The 22750-nt window shown below is 43.2% G+C and overlaps 2 protein-coding genes across 4 annotated transcripts; one reads left to right on the top strand and one right to left on the bottom strand.

The window, feature by feature from the left end:
• Positions 1-4797: 4797 nt before the first annotated feature.
• Positions 4798-11877, bottom strand: LOC116359914 (uncharacterized). Of its 3 annotated transcripts, XM_031813942.1 has the most exons (6): positions 7111-7270; positions 6752-6918; positions 6369-6479; positions 6057-6209; positions 5362-5964; positions 4798-5319 (listed from the first exon to the last, which is right to left on the bottom strand). In XM_031813942.1, the coding sequence occupies exons 1-5, from the start codon at positions 7226-7228 to the stop codon at positions 5365-5367; spliced, it is 1149 nt and encodes a 382-aa protein (XP_031669802.1). In that variant the 5' UTR covers positions 7229-7270; the 3' UTR covers positions 4798-5319; positions 5362-5364. The 3 variants fall into 3 exon arrangements, 2 of the variants coding, with proteins under 2 accessions (XP_031669802.1, XP_031669801.1); XR_004206814.1 differs by lacking the exon at positions 7111-7270 and adding an exon at positions 11060-11877 and having other exon boundaries at positions 4798-5964; XM_031813941.1 differs by having other exon boundaries at positions 4798-5964.
• Positions 10673-22446, top strand: LOC116359913 (uncharacterized). Its single transcript, XM_031813940.1, has 5 exons — positions 10673-10893; positions 20212-20378; positions 20658-20768; positions 20991-21143; positions 21236-22446. Exons 1-5 carry the CDS (start codon positions 10776-10778, stop codon positions 21866-21868), a joined length of 1182 nt encoding a protein of 393 aa, XP_031669800.1. The 5' UTR covers positions 10673-10775; the 3' UTR covers positions 21869-22446.
• The last annotated feature ends 304 nt before the right edge of the window (positions 22447-22750 follow it).

The raw sequence follows: 22750 nt of genomic DNA, 5'->3' as shown, positions 1-22750 counted from the left end.
AATGGACAGGCTCGGCTCATAACAAAATGGACAGGCTCATAACAAAAAATGGACAGGCTCATAACAAAATGGACAGGCTCATAACATGGACAGGCTCATAACAAAATGGACAGGCTCCTAACAACATGGACACGCTAGGCTCCTAACAACATGGACAGGCTCATAACAAAATGGACAGGCTCATAACAACATGGACAGGCTCATAACAACATGGACAGTCTCATAACAAAATGACATAGGAATGTATTCCAGTGATCACATTCAGATCACATTCAGAGGACAAAAAATATATAACTTTATTACCTAAATATCTAGAATCAGATTATTTAATCCCAATCAGTAAAGTCGTCAATAAATAGCCTGATGAAAAATGATTTTACGGTACCAGTGAAACGGTCGTCACTAGTTAACACACCACAAGGCCCATCTACCCGACCAATCAGATGGAGTGGGATGACACGTATGCCAATGTAGTGGCATTATCCCATGTTCACGTGCTAGTCGGAACTAGGAAAGTCTGACATTTACCACTTGCTATGTTCAACGCAGCACGTGTATATATATATATTTTTTACCTTTAACTAAGTCAGTTAAGAACCATTTCTTACTTTCAATGACGGTCTTGGAACAGTGGGTTTAACTGCCTTGTTCTGGGGCAAAACGACAGATTTGATCTTTCGGTTACTAGTCCAACGCTCTAACCACTAGGCTACCTGCCGCTTCAACGACATCACTTAGCAAGTCGCCATTTCAGAATTGACTAGTTCCGACTAGCACGTGAACAAGGCAATACTGAGGGTACGTTTACATAGCAGGTTAAGATAACCTCATTCTTCTATCCTGCCACGTTGATTAAGAAAAGTATTGGTTACATAGAAAACGTCTTGCACAACTAACTTAATTGGGTTGTAATCACTTTCCTCATTTATTTCGGAATCCACCACTTTAAAACCTCATTTGCATGATGATGCGCGAGTGGAGAATTTCATACAAGCACATTTTTCATCCCAATTCCCTCTCGTCGTTTACATATGATCTTTATCAAAAAAGTGACAGAGAGCGAGAACGAAGGAGTTGAGCAAAATCCAATTGAGAAAAAGGACATACGTTTCCGTTACCTCATTGATTTGGTTATTTATTAGCTATAATAAAACCAACGGTGGCCTGTTCTAAATGCAAAGTGGTAATCGGATGTCTTATTCCAGCCTGGTCTCAAAGACTAGACGTAACATAGTACGTGGAAGTCCAGGACACACAAATTAGTATGATACAGTGCAATCAGAAAGTATCCAGAACCCTTGACTTTACAGCCTTATTCTAAAGTTGATAACTGTTTTTTTCTTCCCCCAACCCCATAATGACAGAACAAAAACAGGTTTAGAAATGTTGGCTAAATGTATTAATGAAAAAAACTGAAATATCACATTTACATAAGTATTCAAACCCTTTACTCGGTACTTTGTTGAAGCACCTTTGGCAGCAATCACAGTCTTCTTGTTATGATGCTACAAGCTTGGCACACCTGTATTTGTGCAGTTTCTCCCATTCATCTCTGCAGAAAGGCTCAAGCTCTGTCAGGTTGGATGGGGAGCGTCGCTGCACAGCTATTTTCAGGTCTCTCCAGAGATGTTCGATCTAATTCAAGTCGAAGGTTCTGGCTGGGCCACTCAAGAACATTCAGACTCAAGGACATTCTCAGTCCCTGAAAAACATCCCCACAGCAAGATGCCACCACCATGCTTCACCGTAGGGATGGTGCCATGTTTCCTTCAGATGTGACACTTGGCATTCGGGCTTAAGAGTTCAATCTTGGTTATCAGACCAGAGAATTTGTTTCCAATTTTTTCTGAGAGTCCTTTAGATGCCTTTTGGCAAACTCCAAGCGGGCTGACATGTGCCTTTTACTAAGGAGTGGCTTCCATCAGGCCACTACCATAAAGGCCTGATTGGTGGAGTGCTGTAGAGATGGTTGTCATTCCGGAAGGTTCTCTCATCTCCACAGAGGAACTCTAGAGCTCTGTCAGAGTGACCATCAGGTTCTTGATCACCTCCCTGACCAAGGCCGTTCTTCCCCGATTGCTCAGTTTGGCCGGGCGGCCAGCTCTAGCAAGAGTCTTGATGGTTCCAAACTTCTCCATTTAAGAATGATGGAGGCCACTGTTCTTGGGGACCTTCAATGCTTCAGACATGTTTTGGTACCCTTCCTCAGACCCGTGCCTCGACACAATCCTGTCTCGGCGCTCTACGGACAATTCCTTCGACCTCATGGCTTGGTTTTTGCTCTGATATGCACTGTCAACTGTGGGACCTTATATAGACAGGTGTGTGCCTTTCCAAATCATGTCCAATCAATTGAATTTAACACAGGTGCACTCCAATCAAGTTGTAGAACCATCTCAAGGCTGATCAATGGAAACAGGCTGTACCGGAGATCAATTTCAAGGCTCATCACAAAGGGTCTGAAAACCTATGCAAATAAGGTATCAATTTTAGATTTAATTTGTAAAAATAAATTAACAAAAATGTATAACCTGTTTTCGCTTTGTCATTAGGGGTATGGTGTGTAGATTGACGAACATTTAATTTAATCAATTTTAGAATAAGGCTGTAACATAACAAAATGTGGAAAAAGGGAAGGGGTCTGAATGCACCGTATGTTACGTTTGGTATGGCTACTGAAGTCAGGTGGCTGGGTAGGTGTATAACACACAGCCAAAGGTTGCGAGTTTGAATCTCATCACGGACAACTTTAGCATTTTAGCTACTTTGCAACTACTTAGCATGTTAGCTAACCCTTCCCCTAACCTAACCCCTAGCCTAACCCCTAGCCTGGCTAACATTACCCACCTAGCTTGAATTCGTAACATAGCATATTTTCTGCAAATTCGTAAAATAGAATATTAATTGTACTTCGTAAGATATACGGAATGGGTGATGGACATCTCCAGATTAATATATACCATACGAAATATATACTAAAATGGAGTATCTCAGATTTACGTACAGAATAATACCAAATGCTCTGAGACCAGGTTGCTTATTCAAGGAAAGGGAATATTTAGTTATAAAACAATGCACTCAACCAGATCAACCAATCAGATTGCAAGCTAATCATGTTGGCCCTTACTCAAGAGTTAGTTGTTTTAACCCAAAATAGGTTTACTCCAATATCTACATGCCATTTTATAAAAAACAAACAAATTGATACATCTTGATTTTCAATTTTTGTTTAAAAAATAAATCCACAAGTAAAACGTACACAGCTTCAAAGAAACAGTCATTAATGCATATTTAGAAATGGTCTGATTGAAGATTTAAACGTCAACACTTAAGGTCAACCCTGTTACTTTATTTGGGCACTTTATTTGTCACATGCGACGAATTTAACAGGTGTGTAGATTTACCCGTGAAATTCTTGCTTACAGCCCTTCACAGCGATTCAAAGTAAAAAAAAACATGGGGATTGTAACAAGAGGAATAGAATACACAATAATAACACTATATACAGGGAGTACCAGTACCAGATCAATGTGCAGCTATATACAGGGATTACCAGTACCAGATCAATGTGCAGCTATATACAGGAAGTACCAGATCAATGTGCAGCTATATACAGGGATTACCAGTACCAGGTCAATGTGCAGCTATATACAGGGATTACCAGTACCAGATCAATGTGCAGCTATATACAGGGATTACCAGTACCAGATCAATGTGCAGCTATATACAGGGAGTACCAGTACCAGATCAATGTGCAGCTATATACAGGAAGTACCAGATCAATGTGCAGCTATATACAGGAAGTACCAGTACCAGATCAATGTGCGACTATATACAGGGATTACCAGTACCAGGTCAATGTGCAGCTATATACAGGGATTACCAGTACCAGATCAATGTGCAGCTATATACAGGAAGTACCAGATCAATGTGCAGCTATATACAGGAAGTACCAGATCAATGTGCGACTATATACAGGGATTACCAGTACCAGATCAATGTGCAGCTATATACAGGAAGTACCAGTACCAGATCAATGTGCAGCTATATAAAGGAAGTACCAGATCAAGGAGATAAATGTGCAACTATATACAGGGAGTACCAGATCAATGTGCAGCTATATACAGGGAGTACCAGATCAATGTGCAGCTATATACAGGAAGTACCAGATCAATGTGCAGCTATATACAGGAAGTACCAGATCAATGTGCAGCTATATACAGGAAGTACCAGATCAATGTGCAGCTATATACAGGAAGTACCAGATCAATGTGCAGCTATATACAGGAAGTACCAGTACCAGATCAATGTGCGACTATATACAGGGATTACCAGTACCAGATCAATGTGCAGCTATATACAGGAAGTACCAGTACCAGATCAATGTGCAGCTATATACAGGAAGTACCAGATCAAGGAGATAAATGTGCAACTATATACAGGGAGTACCAGATCAATGTGCAGCTATATACAGGGAGTACCAGTACCAGATCAATGTGCAGCTATATACAGGGATTACCAGTAGCAGATCAATGTGCAGCTATATACAGGGATTACCAGATCACTGTGGAGCTATATACAGGGAGTACCAGATCAATGTGCAGCTATATACAGGGATTACCAGATCAATGTGCAGCTATATACAGGGAGTACCAGATCAATGTGCAGCTATATACAGGGATTACCAGATCAATGTGCAGCTATATACAGGGATTACCAGATCAATGTGGAGCTATATACAGGGATTACCAGATCAATGTGCAGCTATATACAGGGATTACCAGATCAATGTGCAGCTATATACAGGGATTACCAGTACCAGATCAATGTGCGACTATATACAGGAAGTACCAGATCAAGGAGATAAATGTGCAGAGTAAAGTGACTAGGCATCAGGACAGACCATAATACAATAAAGTGCAGAGTAGCTGCAGATGAGTGGAACAGTGTGTTTATATGCCTCCTAAATGACTTACTATAGTCATGTATTTGTTTTACATCTTGAGATGAGAAAACATGTTTTTATGAAGTTGTTAATGTAACAGTATAACTTTAAATCTAGCTAGCCATTTCACATCCGTTACATTAACATTAGTTGAAATAAAAGTTACACTACCCAAAATATACTCAATTGGTGGCAGAACCCACAGTCATCAGCCCTAGGCTAAATACCAACAACGTATCCACTCAGCCGTACAAACCTAGGCTCAATGCCAAAAAGGTATCCATGCAGCCCTACTACCCTAGGCTAAATACCAACAAGGTATCCACGCAGCCCTACTAACCTAGGCTCAATGCCAACAAGGTATCCACTCAGCCCTACTAACCTAGGCTCAATGCCAACAAGGTATCCACTCAGCCCTACTAACCTAGGCTCAATGCCAACAAGGTATCCACACTCACTATGTCCTCTGTATGCTGTTCTAACCCATCTATGAAAGGGTGTGATGCACTCTTGGTTGGAATGAGGTCCATGTCCATCTCAGATTTTCTCTTCCTTGAAGAAAAGGTCAGTGGAAGGTCTTTATCCTGTGGAACATGGGCCTTCATATCCAGCAACATGCTTCTGAGCTGTGAAGACAGGTCAGTCACGTACTGTTCCTCTTCGAGATGGTAAGTGAGTTCTGTGATCTCTTTAAGATATCCTGCACATTGCCTCCGTAACCGCAACAGCTTCCTAGAGGACCTCTTCTTTCCTCTTCCAGATGGACCTTCGTATGGACGGTCAATATTGGAGTCTCCGGTGGCCCGCTTGGTCTTAAACATGACATTTCTTATGTCACTGTCAGTGGGGTAATAGCGCCTGCGAGTAGGTGGAGGGGGCTGCTCTCCATGGAAAAGCTCTTCCACTACAAAGGTGTTCAGATGACACTTCATTTCAGTCATCTTTCTCACACCAGACAGAGTCAGCTGCTCAATCTTCTCTCTCAGCCTGGCATCTACAGCTTCCCTAACATGAGCTGCCTGTTGGAGAAAGAACACATGGGTTTATCATAAAGGGGTCAGGGGGTAACTTAACCAACAGTCTATTATATAGGTTCTATAGTTATATTTACCTCGCCAACAACTGCATGTGAGCTGTGCTCAGAAAGGGAGGGGAACCTGACGCAGTAGACAACCTCTGCCTTCACGGAGCTGGGTGTTTCACTTAGTGCTGCCTTCAGAGTTTGGGAGGCCTCCTTTTTAGAGCGCACTGTACTTTCCTCAATCTAGACATGAAAAAGGGGTATTTGTTACATATGTACTGGTACTATGTACGGTGTTAGGCTGATTCACAGGTTGTGTTTACATATCCAGCTCAATTCTGATAATTTTTTTTAGACAGACCAACAGAAGGCCTAGACCTTGATATAAGTTTTCATATTTACCTTAAAATCAGGAAAGCGAATAATGTGAGCGATGTTTATTATAGCCTTGCAGTCCACCTTTTTGGTATTTTGTACCAGTTTCCGTCTCTTTACAAAGGTATGGTCTTCAAGCTATGGAAGATATAATTATACATTTGACTTTTATAGCATTTTTCTAGACACCCAAAGCTCTTTACAGTGTACAGGGAAACTCACCACCCTAACCCCACCTACATACTCTTGCAATAAGTGCCATGGCCTCTTTAGTGACCACAGCGTTAGGACAACCCTTTAAAGTCCCATCTTATTGAGGAACATTCCACTGTTAGTACTTCAACATTATTCTAATTAAATGTTATATCAAGTGTGTTGTGTAAATAACAGTGATCCGTCTATGAACTTACTTCCTTCTTGTCTCTTTCAGCAGCATATTTCTCTTTGGCTTTTGTCTGTCTGTCTTTGCCCTGGTGGCATTCATACGTCTTTGTGCCAACAACTTGAAACGGAACACCATTGAACGGGATACTTTTACTCTCCCAGCTGAGTTTTTTCCGTGCCAAAGGCTGTGCATCTGTTAAAAAGGTCAACAATATGATATATTACTATTAGAATGATAGGCTTGTGGGGGGAAACTAACAAAGTTGCTCTCTGGTCGAGCGCTTGGAATGGAATCTGTTATGCTAGCTAGCTAACTTAGCATCATTTTAGATGAGAGTAGCAAAAGTTAGCTACTAGTTATGAAATAAAGAAAAAGACAACGTACCCTTTTGTCCAAAACTTTTGTCCTTTCCCAATATTACGAATTTCAGTGACGTTGCCAATTCTTGTTCCCGAATATATTTAGTAATTTCGTCCTCAAACTTGAACTCGAGATATGCCATTTCGAAAATATGGCGTTAGCGAATACGTTCTTCTTCTTTGAGATTGGGTTGGCGGATCGCATTCAACCTTTAGCAGCATACACTGCCACCTACTGTTCTTCTCCGATGAGGTCTACCGCTACCAATAGACTGGAGTAACTCCCTTGTACTTTGCTAAAAAAATAAATAAAATAAAAAATATTTTTAAAAAACTACAATTTCACACTACACTCACAAAATAATAATAAATCCTAATAAATACCATGCTCCACTATTGGAGTGGCAGGGTAGCCTAGTGGTTAGAGCATTGAGCCAGTAACTGAAAGGTTGCTAGGTCAAATCCCTGGGCTGACAAGGTCCAAATCTGTCGTTCTGCCCCTGAACAAGGCAGTTAACCCACTGTTCCTTGGCCGTCATTGAAAATAAGAATTTGTTCTTAACTGACTTGCTGAGTTAAAATAAAAAATATATATATTTAGTCCTACTTCAGGCCAACAGCCTGAAAGGATGGGAGACCACCACTTAACACACCCTGTAATTATTCTGATGTCAAGTCACGCACAGCCAAAGACCTCTGCAGCTGCCACCACAACTTCTATTTTCTGCGACTTTACGTTCCATCTCTGCAGAACAGTTGATAACGATTACTATAAATGCCAAAACTCCAAGTCGGTAGTTTACATACATTAAAACTAATTTTTCAACCACTCCACAAATGTCTTGTTAACAAACTATAGTTTTGGCAAGTCGGTTAGGACATCTATTTTGTGCATGACACAAGACATTTTTCCAACAATTGTTTACAGACAGATTATTTCACTGTATCAAAATTCCAGTGGGTCAGAAGTTTACATACACTAAGTTGACTGTGCCTTTAAACAGCTTGGAAAATTCCAGAAAATTATGTTATGGCTTTAGAAGCTTCTGATAGGCTAATTGACATAGTTTGAGCCAATTGGAGGTGCACCTGTGGATCTATTTCAAGGCCTACTTTCAAACTCATTGCCTCTTTGCTTGACATCATGGGAAAATCAAAAGAAATCAGCCAAGACCTCAGAAAAAAAATTGCAGACCTCCACACGTCTGGTTCATCCTTGGGAGCAATTTCCAAACACCTGAAGGTACCACGTTCATCTGTACAAACAATAGTACGCAAGTATAAATACAATGGGACCACGCAGCCGTCATACCACTCAAGAAGGAGAGGCGTTCTGTCTCCTAGAGATGAACGTACTTTGGTGCAAAAAGTGAAAATCAATCCCAGAACAACAGCAAAGAGGCTTGCAAGCCGAAAAACACCATCCCAACCGTGAAGCACGGGGGTGGCAGCATCATGTTGTGCGGGTGCTTTGCTGCAGGAGGGACTGGTGCACTTCACAAAATAGATGGCATCATGAGGCAGGAAAATGAGGTGGATATATTGAAGCAACGTCTCAAGACATCAGTCACCAAGTTAAAGCTTGGTCGCAAATGGGTCTTCCAAATGGACAACGACCCCAAGCATACTTCCAAAGTTGTGACAAAATGGCTTAAGAACAACAAAGTCAAGGTATTGGAGTGACCATCAAAAAGCCCGGGACCTCAATCCTACAAGAAAATTTGTGGGCAGAACTGAAAAAGCGTGTGCGAGCAAGGAGGCCTACAAACCTGACTCAGTTACACCAGCTCTGTCAGAAGGAATGGGCCAAAATTCACCCAACTTATTGTGGGAAGCTTGTGGAACGCTACCTGAAATGTTTGACCCAAGTTAAACCATTTTAAAGGCAATGCTACCAAATACTATTTGAGTGTATTTAAACTTCTGACCTACTGGGAATGTGATGAAAGAAATAAAAGCTGAAATAAATAATTTTCTACTATTATTCTGACATTTCACATTCTTAAAATGAAGTGGTAATCCTAACTGACCTAAAACAGGGAATTTTTACTAGGATTAAATGTCAGGAATTGTGAAAAACTGAGTTTAAATGTATTTGGCTAAGGTGTATGTAATTCTGACTTCAACTGTATATCACTTGTTGGTTTATCCCTCTGTACTGGTACAGATCTACTATTCACACCACTCCTCTCAGGATCCCTCCCCCTTGACCCATCTTCCTCTACTTTTTTCACTGCCTCAGTGTATGACAACTTCTGCACTACTCTAACCCTGGAAACCTCAACCTGCCTCTCTCGCACGGGACATTTCTAATCCCCATTTCTAATTGTAGCAATGGGCACTGCTACAATTAACATATACCACTACTTTCCCCAATGCTACACATTTCTTTGTCTCATGGCCTTCTGCACACATAGGAACCTCCCTCCTACACACTGCTGCCACATGCCCACAAGCTTGACACCTGAAACAACGTAATGTAACCGGCACAAAAGTTCGTACAGGAAAACATATCCTAACAGCACTTTGTCGGGCAGACTCAACATCAAAACTCAAAAGAACAGACAATGACTCTTCTGTTTCTCCACTCACGCATCAAATGACGAGCGTCACAAACACCGGGAATCTTCCCCTTCAGTTGGTCAGCTTTTACTGCTACCCCAGTAATCACTCCTTTCAATGGCGCCATTTTCTTGAGAGCAAAACAATTCACACCTCTTGTCCCCATTCGTTTAACGTGTAGCGCCTGCTCCCTCTGACCAGCAGAAACACATACAATTACCACTTCTGGTTACCCGCACCCAACTCCATTTTCACCCACCCTGAAACCACAAATGGATCAGCCAAAAGGCAGGCGTCCACTTTTTCCAAAAACTTCACTCCTGCTGTCACAGGCTCATCTTTATCCTGACTCTCGGTGCACGCCTCGGGCTCTGATAACTTCACCACACCGACCACCTCCTTTTTCCCCCACCATTTTTAACTGACTCAAGTTCACCCTCTTCCTCCATCTCTTTCTTAGACATCCTCTGTCACTCTTTTCCCCCCTCCACTCCTCCTCCATTTCCAAGTCTCCTTATGATAATACTGCACTTCTCCTGACATACATCTTGTTCTTGCCTTGTCAAGGGACACCATTTAACCAGGCTGTCACAATCTCCGTACAATCAGCATAAACCACTTGGCGCCACCTACTGTTCTGGAGTGTGAGGCCAAATGTTGTTATAGTTGTTCTTCTAACAATTGTTCTAGGGGCATGCTGCCACCTACTGTATTGGCTGTGTATCATCCTACTATTATGTAGTTTGAATCAATTACACTTCGATTACAGTTTGAATCAATTACACATCTACACTGTATTTCTGATCAATTTGATGTTATTTTAATGGGCAAAAAAAAGTGTTTTTCTTTCAAAAACAAGGACATTTCTCTCTCATATATATATATAAATAAATAAATAATACGCCACACAACTGTCTCAGCAATACTGTAATGCATACACAGCGTTAAATCGGAAATTAATGTACTTCTGGTGTTCCAAAACGGGGGAGGGGAAAACTGTTGGTGTGATCGAGGCGTCGTCCTGGTCCGCAAGCGTTCCCGGAAGTATCGCGATGTTGCGTCTCTAGGTTTAGAAACTGTGCTAGTACACTGCTTAATATCTATGGTGGAAAACGCCATATTTTCGAAATGGCATATCTCGAGTTCAAGTTTGAGGACGAAATAACTAAATACATTCGGGAACAAGAATTGGAAACGTCACTGAAATTCATAACATTGAGAAAGGACAAAAGTTTTGGGCAAAAGGGTAAGTTATCTTAAAAAACATAACGTTACATAGCCTAAATAGCTAACATTAGGTAGCTAGTAGCTTACTTTTGCTACTCATCTAAAATGACCTAAAGCTGATGATACACTAGCCCAATAAATTAGACATGTTCATTAATTACTGTTGAAATAACGAAGTTACTTACGTGACGGCTAATGATACACTGGCCATTTCTGGGGGGCAATATTGCTATGCAATGTTGCTGGCAACGGAGTGGGGTTTGCCCGTCTCAGTCAGTCTTTCCATGTTCGGTGTCATCAGCTGAAGCACGGACGATGAACCAGGGATTCTTCCCAGCCGAACAGTTTGGAAAATTCGTGCATATATTATGACATTTAGGCTTTTGGAAATTGTTTCCAAAACGAAGTTAGTTCATCTGTGCTGTTTACAGTATGAGCATAGTGGGCAAAGCCAAGCACAAACTCAATTCGACCCTTGCACTCCTGAACGCAATTTTTTAAAACTTCGGCAAATCTTCAAGTCTATAAAACTTAGCGCACTGTGCTCGTAACATATTGTACTTTTGGTACATTCAAATTGTATTGAGATCAGATGTTTCATCGACGACAAAATTAGCATTATGTCGGCCCAGTTTCCGCTATTTCCATCCGCTCCCACTACCCGCGACTGGATTTTCTCTCACTACCATTCTAAAGGGACGCTTCAGCTTTATAGCCCCTAAGACGTCTCTGGTTTACCCTTTCGGTCTGTTGTTCGGGCACACAACATTTTTTTCTAGAGGCAAGCCGAAGTCTAAGCCACTTCGTCGGTGATTGGTCAACAGTAAGGATTGTACAATAAAGGCTGCATTAAAAACACACTCTCCCCTCAGCCCTCAAATTCAGTGGACACTTCTGATGACTTATCATGACGTCTGGCGAGTTTACACTTGCAGGGCGAGGGAGGAAGGAAGGAATTCATTTTAAATGGACCATCCTGGCCCGGAAATTCGTCACTCGTACATCCCGCTGCAATTGTGTTTTCAGCCACTGGTAGCTTGTGGGCGTTTTATATGTTGCTACAGTCAATTATGATCATGTCAAATCAAACTATTTGTCACATGCGCCGAATACAACAAGTGTAGACCTTACCGTGAAATGCTTACTTACAAGCCCTTTAACCAACAGTGCAGTTCAAGAAGAGTTAAGAAAATATTTGCCAAATAAACTAAAGTAAAAATTAACACAGTAACATAACAATAATGAGGCTATATACAGGGGGTACCAGGTAATTTGTAAATGTAGGTAGGGGTGAAGTGACTATGCATAGATAATAAACAGCGAGTAGCAGCGGTGTACAAAACAAATGGAGGGGGTCAATGTAATACTCTGGTGGCCATTTGATGAATTGTTCAGCAGTCTTATGGCTTGTGTTTTCCTCTGACACAGCCTATTATAGAGGCCCTGGATTGCAAGAAGCTTGGGCCCAGTGATGTACTGGGCCATACGCACTACCCTCTGTAGCGCCTTATGGCCAGATGCTGAGCAGTTTCCATACCAAGCGGTGATGCAACCGGTCAGGATGCTCTCGATGGTGCAGCTGTAGAACTTTTTGAGGATCTGGGGATCCATGAAAAATCGTTTCAGTCTCCTGAAGGGGAAAAGGTTTTGTCGTGCCCTCTTCACGACTGTCTTGGTATGTTTGGCCGATTATGATTTTTCAACACCGATACCGATACCGATTTATTGGAGGACCAAAAAAAAGCCGATACCGATTAATCGGACAATTTAAATTTGAATTTAAATTTTATTTGTAATAATGACAATTACAACAATACTGAATGAACACTTAATTTAACTTAATATAATGCACCAATAAAAATCTATTTAGCCTCAAATAAATAATGATACATGTTCCATTTGGTTTAAATAATGCAAAAACAAAGTGTTGGAGAAGTAAAAGTGCAATATGTGTCATGTAAAAAAGCTAACGTTTGAGTTCCTGGCTCAGAACATGAGATCATATGAAAGTTGGTGGTTCCTTTTAACATGAGACTTCAATATTCCAAGGTAAGAGGTTTTAGGTTGTAATTAATATAGTATTTATAGGACTATTTATCTCTATACCATTTGTATTTCATATACCTTTGACTATTGGATGTTCTTATAGGCACTATAGTATTTCCAGTGTAACAGTATAGCTTCCGTCTCTCTCCTCGCCCCTACCTGGGCTCGAACCAGGAACACATCGACAACGGCCACACTCGAAGCATCGTTACCCATCGCTCCACAAAAGCCGCGGCCCTTGCAGAGCAAGGGGAATAACTACTCCAAGTCTCAGAGCGAGTGACGTTTGAAACGCTATTAGCGCACACCCAGCTAACTAGCTAGCCATTTCACATCGGTTACACCAGCCATTAAGCTGATAGGCTTGAAGTCATAAACAGCGCTGTGCTTGCGACGAGCTGCTGGCAAAATGCACAAAAGTGCTGTTTGAATGAATGCTTACGAGCCTGCTGCTGCCTACCATCGCTCAGTCAGACTGCCTTTGGTCATTAATATGGTCTAATCCGGAAACTATCATTTCGAAAACAAAACGTTTATTACTTCAGTGAAATACGGAACCGTTCGGTATTTTATCTAACGGGTGGCATCCCTAAGTCTAAATATTCTTGTTACATTGTACAAATTACGTACAATTCTGGCAAATTAGTTCGCAATGAGCCAGGCGGCCCAAACTGTTGCAATATAACCTGACTCTGCGTGCAATGAACGCAAGAGAAATGACACAATTTCACCTGGTTAATATTGCCTGCAAACCTGGATATCTTTTAGCTAAATATGCAGGTTTAAAAATATATACTTCTGTGTATTGATTTTAAGAAAGGCATTGGTGTTTATGGTTAGGTACAGTCATCCAACGATTGTGCTTTTTCCGCTTTTGTTAAATCATCCCCCAGCGTTGCATCGATTATATGCAACTCAGGACACTCTAGATAAACTAGTAATATCATCAACCATGTGTAGTTATAACTAGTGATTATGATTGATTGATTATTTTTTTACAAGATAAGTTTAATGCTAGCTAGCAACTTACCTTGGCTTCTTCTGCATTCGCGTAACGGGCAGGCTCCTCGTGGAGTGCAATGAGGCAGGTGGTTAGAGCGTTGGACTAGTTAACTGTAAGGTTGCAAGATTGGATCCCCCGAGCTGACAAGGTGAAAATCTGTCATTCTGCCCCTGAACAAGGCAGTTAACCCACTGTTCCTAGGCCGTCATTGAAAATAAGAATGTGTTCTTAACTGACTTGCCAGGTTAAATAAAGGTAAAATAAAAAAAATAAAAACGTTAAAGCCCCAAAATACAAATTTACGATTGTTATGAAAACTTGAAATCGGCCATTCCGATTAATCGGTCAACCTCTAGTCTGGCCCATGATAGATCATTGGAGATGTGGACACCAAGGAACCTGATACTTTCGATCCATTAGAGCCCCATTGATGTTAATGAGGGCTTGTTCGGCAAGCCTTTCCTGTATTCCATGATCAGCTCCTTTGTCTTGCTCACATTGAAGGGGAGGTTGTTGTCCTGGCACCACAATGCCAGTTCTCTGACCTCCCTATATGTTGTCTCATCGTTGTCGGTGATCAGGCCTACCACTGTTGTTTCGTCAGCAAACTTAATGATGGTGTTGGAGTCGTGTTTGGCCATGCAGTCGTGGGTTAACAGGGAGTACAGGAGGGGACTAAGTACACACCCCTGAGGGGCCCTAGTGTTGAGGATCAGCGTGGCAGACATGTTGTTGCCTACCTTTACCACCTGGAGGCAGCCCGTCAGGAAGTCCAGGATCCAGTTGCAGAGGGAGGTGTTGTCCCAGGGTCCTTAGCTTAGTGATGAGCTTCGTGAGCACTATGGTGTTGAACGCTGAGCTGTAGTCAATGAATAGCATTCTCACATAGGTGTTCCTTTTGTCCAGGTGAGAAAGGGCAGTGTGGAGTGCGGTTGAGATTGCATCATCTGTGGATTTGTTGGAGCGGTATACAAATTGGAGTGGGTCAAGGGTATCCGAGAGGATGCTGTTGATATGATAATCAGACTTTCAAAGCAGTTCATGGCTACCGACGTGAGTGCTATGGGGCTGTAATCATTTAGGCATGTCATCTTCGCATCCTGGGCACAAGGACTATGGTGGTCTGCTTGAAACATGTAGGTATTACATGTTACAGGTATGACTGTCAGGGAGAGGTTAAAAATGTCAGTGAACACACTTGCCAGTTGGTCCGCGCATGCTTTGAGTACACGTTCTGGGAATCCATCTGGTCTTTGTGAATGTTGACCCGTTTAAAGGTCTTGCTCACATCGGCTACTGAGAGTGTTATCACACAGTCATCCAGAACAACTGGTGCTCTCGTGCATGCTTCAGTGTTGCTTGCCTCTAAGTGACAGAAAAGGCATTTAGCTCGTCTTCAATCTTAATCCTATATTGTTGATTTGCTTGTTTGATGGTTCGTCTGAGAGCATAGCGGGATTTCTTATAGGCGTCCGGATTAGTGTCCCGCTCCTTGAAAGCGGCAGCTCTAGCCTTTAGCTCGATGAGGATGTTGCCTGTAATCCATGGCTTCTGGTTGGGTTATGTACGTACAGTTACTGTGGGGGCAACATCGTCGATGCACTTATTGATGAAGCCGATGACTGAGGTGCTAGACTCCTCAATGCCATTGGATGAATCCCAGAACGCATTCCAGTCTGTGCTAGCAAAACAGTCCTGTAGCGTTGCATCCGCGTCATCTGATCACTTCCATATTGAGTGAGTCACTGGTACTTCCTGCTTTAGTTTTTGCTTGTAAGCAGGAATCAGGAGGATTGAATTATTAGTCAGATTTTCCAAATGGAGGGCGGGGGAGAGCTTTGTATGCATCTCTGTGTGTGGAGTAAAGGTGGTCTAGTGTTTTTTTTCCTCTGGTTGCACATGTGACATGCTGGTAAAAATTTGGTCAAACTGATTTAAGTTTGCCTGCATTAAAGCCCCCGGCCACAAGGAACGCCACTCCAGGGTGAGCATTTTCTTGTTTGCTTATGGCCTTATAGAGTTGGTTGAGTGCGGTCTTAGTGCCAGCATTGGTCTGTGGTGGTAAATAGACGGCTACGAATAATATAGATAGTGTGGTCTACAGTTTATCATAAGGTACTCTACTGCAGGCGAGCAATACCTCTTTAATATTAGACATCGCACACCAGCTGTTATTGACAAAAAGACACAACCCCACCCCTCGTCTTACGAGACGTAGCTTCTCTGTTCTGCCGGCGCATTGAAAATCCCTCTATATTATCCGTGTCGTCGTTCAGCCACAACTTGGTGAAACATAATGTATTACAGTTCTTAATGTCCGGTTGGTAGGATAATTGTAATCGTAGGTCATCGATTTTATTTTCCAATATGCGTGTTAGCAAGTAGAATTGATGGCAGTGGGAGTTTACTCGCTGGCCTATGGATTCTCAAAAGGCAGCCCAATCCGCGTCCTCTTTTCCTTTTGGGGGGATTTGGGCCTGTTCCCGGGAGAGCAGTATATCTTTCTCGTTGGACTCGTTAAAGGAGAAATCTTCTTCCAGTTCGTGGTGAGTAATCCCAGTTCTGATGTCCAGAAGTTATTTTCGGTAGCAGCAACATTATGTACAAAATAAGTTAAAAAAAAAAAAAAAGTTTAACAATTGCACAAAAAAATAACTAAATAGCACTATTTTGCACAGTATTCTACAAGAGCACAGACCCAAGAGCACAGACCCAAGAGCACAGACCCAAGAGCACAGACCCAAGAGCACAGACCCAAGAGCACAGACCCAAGAGCACAGACCCAAGAGCACAGACCCAGAGCACAGACCCAAGAGCACAGACCCAAGAGCACAGACCCAAGAGCACAGACCCAAGAGCACAGACCCAAGAGCACAGACCCAAGAGCACAGACCCAAGAGCACAGACCCAAGAGCACAGACCCAAGAGCACAGACCCAAGAGCACAGACCCAAGAGCACAGACCCAAGAGCACAGACCCAAGAGCACAGACCCAAGAGCACAGACCCAAGAGCACAGACCCAAGAGCACAGACCAAGAGCACAGACCCAAGAGCACAGACCCAAGAGCACAGACCCAAGAGCACAGACCCAAGAGCACAGACCAAGAGCACAGACCCAAGAGCACAGACCCAAGAGCACAGACCCAAGAGCACAGACCAAGAGCACAGACCCAAGAGCACAGACCCAAGAGCACAGACCCAAGAGCACAGACCCAAGAGCACAGACCCAAGAGCACAGACCCAAGAGCACAGACCCAAGAGCACAGACCCAAGAGCACAGACCCAAGAGCACAGACCCAAGAGCACAGACCCAAGAGCACAGACCCAAGAGCACAGACCCAAGAGCACAGACCCAAGAGCACAGACCCAAGAGCACAGACCCAAGAGCACAGACCCAAGAGCACAGACCCAAGAGCACAGACCCAAGAGCACAGACCCAAGAGCACAGACCCAAGAGCACAGACCCAAGAGCACAGACCCAAGAGCACAGACCCAAGAGCACAGACCCAAGAGCACAGACCCAAGAGCACAGACCCAAGAGCACAGACCCAAGAGCACAGACCCAAGAGCACAGACCCAAGAGCACAGACCCAAGAGCACAGACCCAAGAGCACAGACCCAAGAGCACAGACCCAAGAGCACAGACCCAAGAGCACAGACCCAAGAGCACAGACCCAAGAGCACAGACCCAAGAGCACAGACCCAAGAGCACAGACCCAAGAGCACAGACCCAAGAGCACAGACCCAAGAGCACAGACCCAAGAGCACAGACCCAAGAGCACAGACCCAAGAGCACAGACCCCAAGAGCACAGACCCAAGAGCACAACCAGAGCACAGACCCAAGAGCACAGACCCAAGAGCACAGACCCAAGAGCACAGACCCAAGAGCACAGACCCAAGAGCACAGACCCAAGAGCACAGACCCAAGAGCACAGACCCAAGAGCACAGACCCAAGAGCACAGACCCAAGAGCACAGACCCAAGAGCACAGACCCAAGGGCACAGACCCAAGAGCACAGACCCAAGAGCACAGACCCAAGAGCACAGACCCAAGAGCACAGACCCAAGGGACAACGGACACATCGGTCTCTACATTGCAGATGAGCTGAAGGCAGTCATCAATGACCTTGGACCACAGAAGGCACCGGTGACAGACAATGCTGCGAACATGAAGGCGGCTTGGTCTAAAGTGGAAGAGTCTTTCCCTCACATCACACTCATTGGCTGTGCTGCTCATGCATTGAATCTGCTCCTCAAGGACATCATGGCACTGAAAACAATGAGAGCCAAGGAAATGATTTGGTATGTGAAGGGTCATCAAGTTATAGCAGCAATCTACCTCACCAAGCAATGTGAGAAGAATAAGAGCACCGCATTGAAGCTGCCCAGCAACACCCGTTGGGCTGGTTTTGTCATCATGTTTGACGGTTTCCTGGAGGGGAAGGAGTCTCTCCAAGAAATGGCCATATCACAGTCTGCCGATATGGACAGTCCCATCAAGAGGATCCTCCTGAATGATGTATTTTGGGAGAGTGGTAAGCCGCACAAAACCCCTGAAACCTATAGCGGTAACCATAGGATGGCATTGTCTCCCTCAATCCGTGCAGTCTGATGTTCAGACTCTGCTTGCAGATGTAAGAGAAGAAATCCATACTGCCCTGCCCACTTCACTGTTGCTCCAAGCAGAGGAAACTTCAGTTCTGAAATACATCAAAAAGCATGAAGACTTCTGCCTGATGCCCAAACACGCCGCAGCGTACATGTTGGACCCCAAGTATGCTGGCAAGAGCATCTTGTCTGGTGCAGAGATCAACAAGGCCTATAGCATCATCACTACCGTGTCTCGCCACCTTGGCCTGGATGAGGGCAAGGTTCTTGGCAGTCTGGGGAAGTACACTTCCAAGCAAGGGCTTTGGGATGGAGATGCAATATGGCAGTCGTGCCAACACATCTCATCAGCCACCTGGTGGAAGGGACTTTGTGGATCTGATGCTCCTGTTGCCTGCCTCCTGTTTCCCCTGTTGCCTCCATCATCCTCCAAATCCCACCAACATCAGCCGCCTCAGAGTGCAGTTGGTCCTTGTTTGGGAACACACACACCAAAGCACGCAACAGGCTGACCAATACGAGGGTTGAAAAATTGGTGGCCATCCGGACAAATCTGAGACTTTTTGAGCCTGACAACGAGCCATCCTCAACAAGGTTGGAAAGTGATAGTGAAGATGAGGCCTCAGAGTCTGATGGTCAAGAGGTGGATATTGAGGAGGTCCAGGGAGAAGACATGGAAGCCTGAGAGGAAGACAACCAAAGCTTTAGTTTCTAGACTATCATTTTACAGATGTATGTTGAAAACGTTTCTGGGAGATGCGATGGATCATTGGGGATCATTCAATATCCCTTTCTTTTGTTGTTCAGTGAAATCATCCCATGTGAAGAGTCAACTCATTTAATTAAAGTTCAATTTGTAACTAAATTGTTTTTTCATATTTCTATTAGAAGGATTTAATCATTTGCAATTATATCTACTTATGAGGTAAAAGATTTATGTTTCTGTCTCCATATGATATGGTAAATACATCCAATGCAAAACACATCTACATTTAAACGGTATTAATATTCATTTGCATATAATCCCCACGGAAAGTTTCCACTCCTAAATATTCCCCTAAATACTTCCATGCACAAAGAGGTCCATACAGAAATGGTTTTTTGAGATCTGTGTGGAAGAACTTCACTGGCCTGCACGGAGCCCTGACCTCAACCCCATCGAACATCTTTGGGATGTATTGGAATGCCGACTGCAACCCAGGCCTAATCGCCCAACATCAGAGCCCGACCTCACTAATGCTCTTGTGTCTGAATGGAAGAAAGTCCCCTCAGTAATGTTCCAACATCTAGTGGAAAGCTTTCCCAGAAGAGTGGAGGCTGCTCTAGCAGGAAAAGGGGGACCAAGTCCATATTAATACCCATTATTTTTGGAATGAGATGTTCGACGAGCAGGTGTCCACATTTTTTTTTTATCGTGTAGTGTATAAGGTCCTTTGACCTTAATTAAAGAGTAATGGTAGACTCACCTACACTCCTTAAGAGTACATTGGTTGCAGCAACCAATGCTGCCATGGCAACGATGCTCAACTTTATTGCCTCAATTGCTATTGCATCATCAGCATAGAGGGATCCATTTTCAAGAACAGATGAGTTATTTGACAGAGAGCAACTTTGTTAGTTTCCCCCGACAAGCCTATCATTCTAATAGTAATATATCATATTGTTGACCTTTTTAACAGATGCACAGCCTTTGGCACGGAAAAAACTCAGCTGGGAGAGTAAAAGTATCCCGTTCAATGGTGTTCCGTTTCAAGTTGTTGGCACAAAGACGTATGAATGCCACCAGGGCAAAGACAGACAGACAAAAGCCAAAGAGAGATATGCTGCTGAAAGAGACAAGAAGGAAGTAAGTTCATAGACGGATCACTGTCATTTACACCACACACTTGATATAACATTTAGTTAGAATCATGTTGAAGTACTAACTCAACCCAATTGAGATAGTTGGCGATGAGTTGGACCGCAGAGTGAAAGAAATATGTTATATCATAGGTTTGATGTAGAAAATAGTACAAATTGAATGAGTAGCTGTGTCCAAACTTTAAACTGGTACTGCCAGTCAATTTATTTATTATTATTAAATGTTTTGCTATAAAAGTCAAATGAATTATTATATCTTCCATAGCTTGAAGACCATACCTTTCTACAGAAACGGAAACTGGTACAAAATACCAAAAAAGTGGACTGCAAGGCTATAATAAACATCGCCCACATTATTCGCTTTCCTGATTTTAAGGTAAATATGAAAAGGTTTTAAGGTCTACGCCTACAGTTGGTCAAAGTCTAAGGCCGTGTGTACACAGGCAGTCCAATTATGGGCAAAAGAGCTGATCTGATTGGTGAAAAGATCAATTAGTGGGGGGAAAAAAAGATCAGAATTGGACTGTCTGTGTGAATCAGCCTAACACTGTACATAGTACCAGTACATATGTAACAAATACCCCTTTTTCATGTCTAGATTGAGGAAAGTACAGTGTGCTCTAAAAAGGAGGCCTCCCAAACTCTGAAGGCAGCACTAAGTGAAACACCCAGCTCCGTGAAGGCAGAGGTTGTCTACTGCGTCAGGTTCCCCTCCCTCTCTGAGCACAGCTCACATGCAGTTGTTGGCGAGGTAAATATAACTACAGAACCTATATAATAGACTGTTGGTTAAGTTACCCCCTGACCCCTTTATGATAAACCCATGTGTTCTTTCTCCAACAGGCAGCTCATGTTAGGGAAGCTGTAGATGCCAGGCTGAGAGAGAAGATTGAGCAGCTGACTCTGTCTGGTGTGAGAAAGATGACTGAAATGAAGTGTCATCTGAACACCTTTGTAGTGGAAGAGCTTTTCCACGGAGAGCAGCCCCCTCCACCTACTCGCAGGCGCTATTACCCCACTGACAGTGACATAAGAAATGTCATGTTTAAGACCAAGCGGGCCACCGGAGACTCCAACATTGACCGTCCATACGAAGGTCCACCTGGAAGAGGAAAGAAGAGGTCCTCTAGGAAGCTGTTGCGGTTACGGAGGCAATGTGCAGGATATCTTAAAGAGATCACAGAACTCACTTATCATCTCGAAGAGGAACAGTACGTGACTGACCTGTCTTCACAGCTCAGAAGCGTGTTGCAGGATATGAAGGCCCATGTTCCACAGGATAAAGATCTTCCACTGACCTTTTCTCCAAGGAAGAGAAAAGCTGAGATGGACATGGACCTCATTCCAACCAAGAATGCATCACACCCTTTCATAGATGGGTTAGAACAGCATACAGAGGACATAGTGAGTGTGGATACCTTGTTGGCATTGAGCCTAGGGCTGAGGACCGAGTGTGTGGGTCCTTCCACAAATTGAGTATATTTTGGGTAGTGTAACTTTGATTTCAACTAATATTAGCATTCTGTCAACACAACTTGATAAGGGGAGGGGGGGGTCAAGAGGGGGATGCATTCTTAGTGCAGGTTAGTTTTGAATGTTGTTCCGGAGGCAGCGCTGCGGAGTGCTCACTAGCTGGCACAGTCATAAAAGCTGATTTTAAACCTAATTGTTAACCACACTGCTAACCCTCATTTCTAACCTTAAATTTGCTTTTTGATCTTAACTTGTGTTTGTATGATTTCTGACAACACAGTGTGTTCGGAAAGTTTTCAGACACCTTCCCCTTTTTTTCCACATTTTGTTACATTACAACCTCATTCTAAAATGGATTTATTTGTTATTTTCCTCATTAATCTATGCACAATACCCCATGACGACATCACAATACCCCATGACGACATCACAATACCCCATGACGACATCACAATACCCCATGATGACATCACAATACCCCATGATGACATCACAATACCCCATGATGACTAAGCAAAAACAGGTCTAGAAATGTTAGCAATTATTTTAATTTTGTTAATAAAAATGGAATATTACATTTACATAAGTATTCAGACCCTTTACTCAGTACTTTGTTGAAGCACCTTTGGCAGCGATTACAGCAGACTTCTTGGGTATGACGTTACAAGCTTGGCACACCTGTATTTTGGCAGTTTCTCCCATTCTGCTCAGCAGATCCTGTCAAGCTCTGTCAGGTTTGATGGGGAGCGTCGCTGCACAGCTATTTTCAGGTATCTCCAGAGATGTTCGACCGGATTCAAGTCCGGGCTCTGGCTGGACCACTCAAGAACATTCAGAGACTTGTCCCGAAGCCACTCCTATGTTGTCTTGGCTGTGTGCTTCGGG

This window comes from Oncorhynchus kisutch, unplaced genomic scaffold (genome assembly GCF_002021735.2).
Source record: "Oncorhynchus kisutch isolate 150728-3 unplaced genomic scaffold, Okis_V2 Okis06b-Okis10b_hom, whole genome shotgun sequence".
In the NCBI taxonomy this organism is placed as follows: domain Eukaryota; kingdom Metazoa; phylum Chordata; class Actinopteri; order Salmoniformes; family Salmonidae; genus Oncorhynchus; species Oncorhynchus kisutch.
The sequence above is the reverse complement of the archived record's forward strand: the minus strand, read 5'-3'. Positions and strand labels throughout refer to the sequence as shown.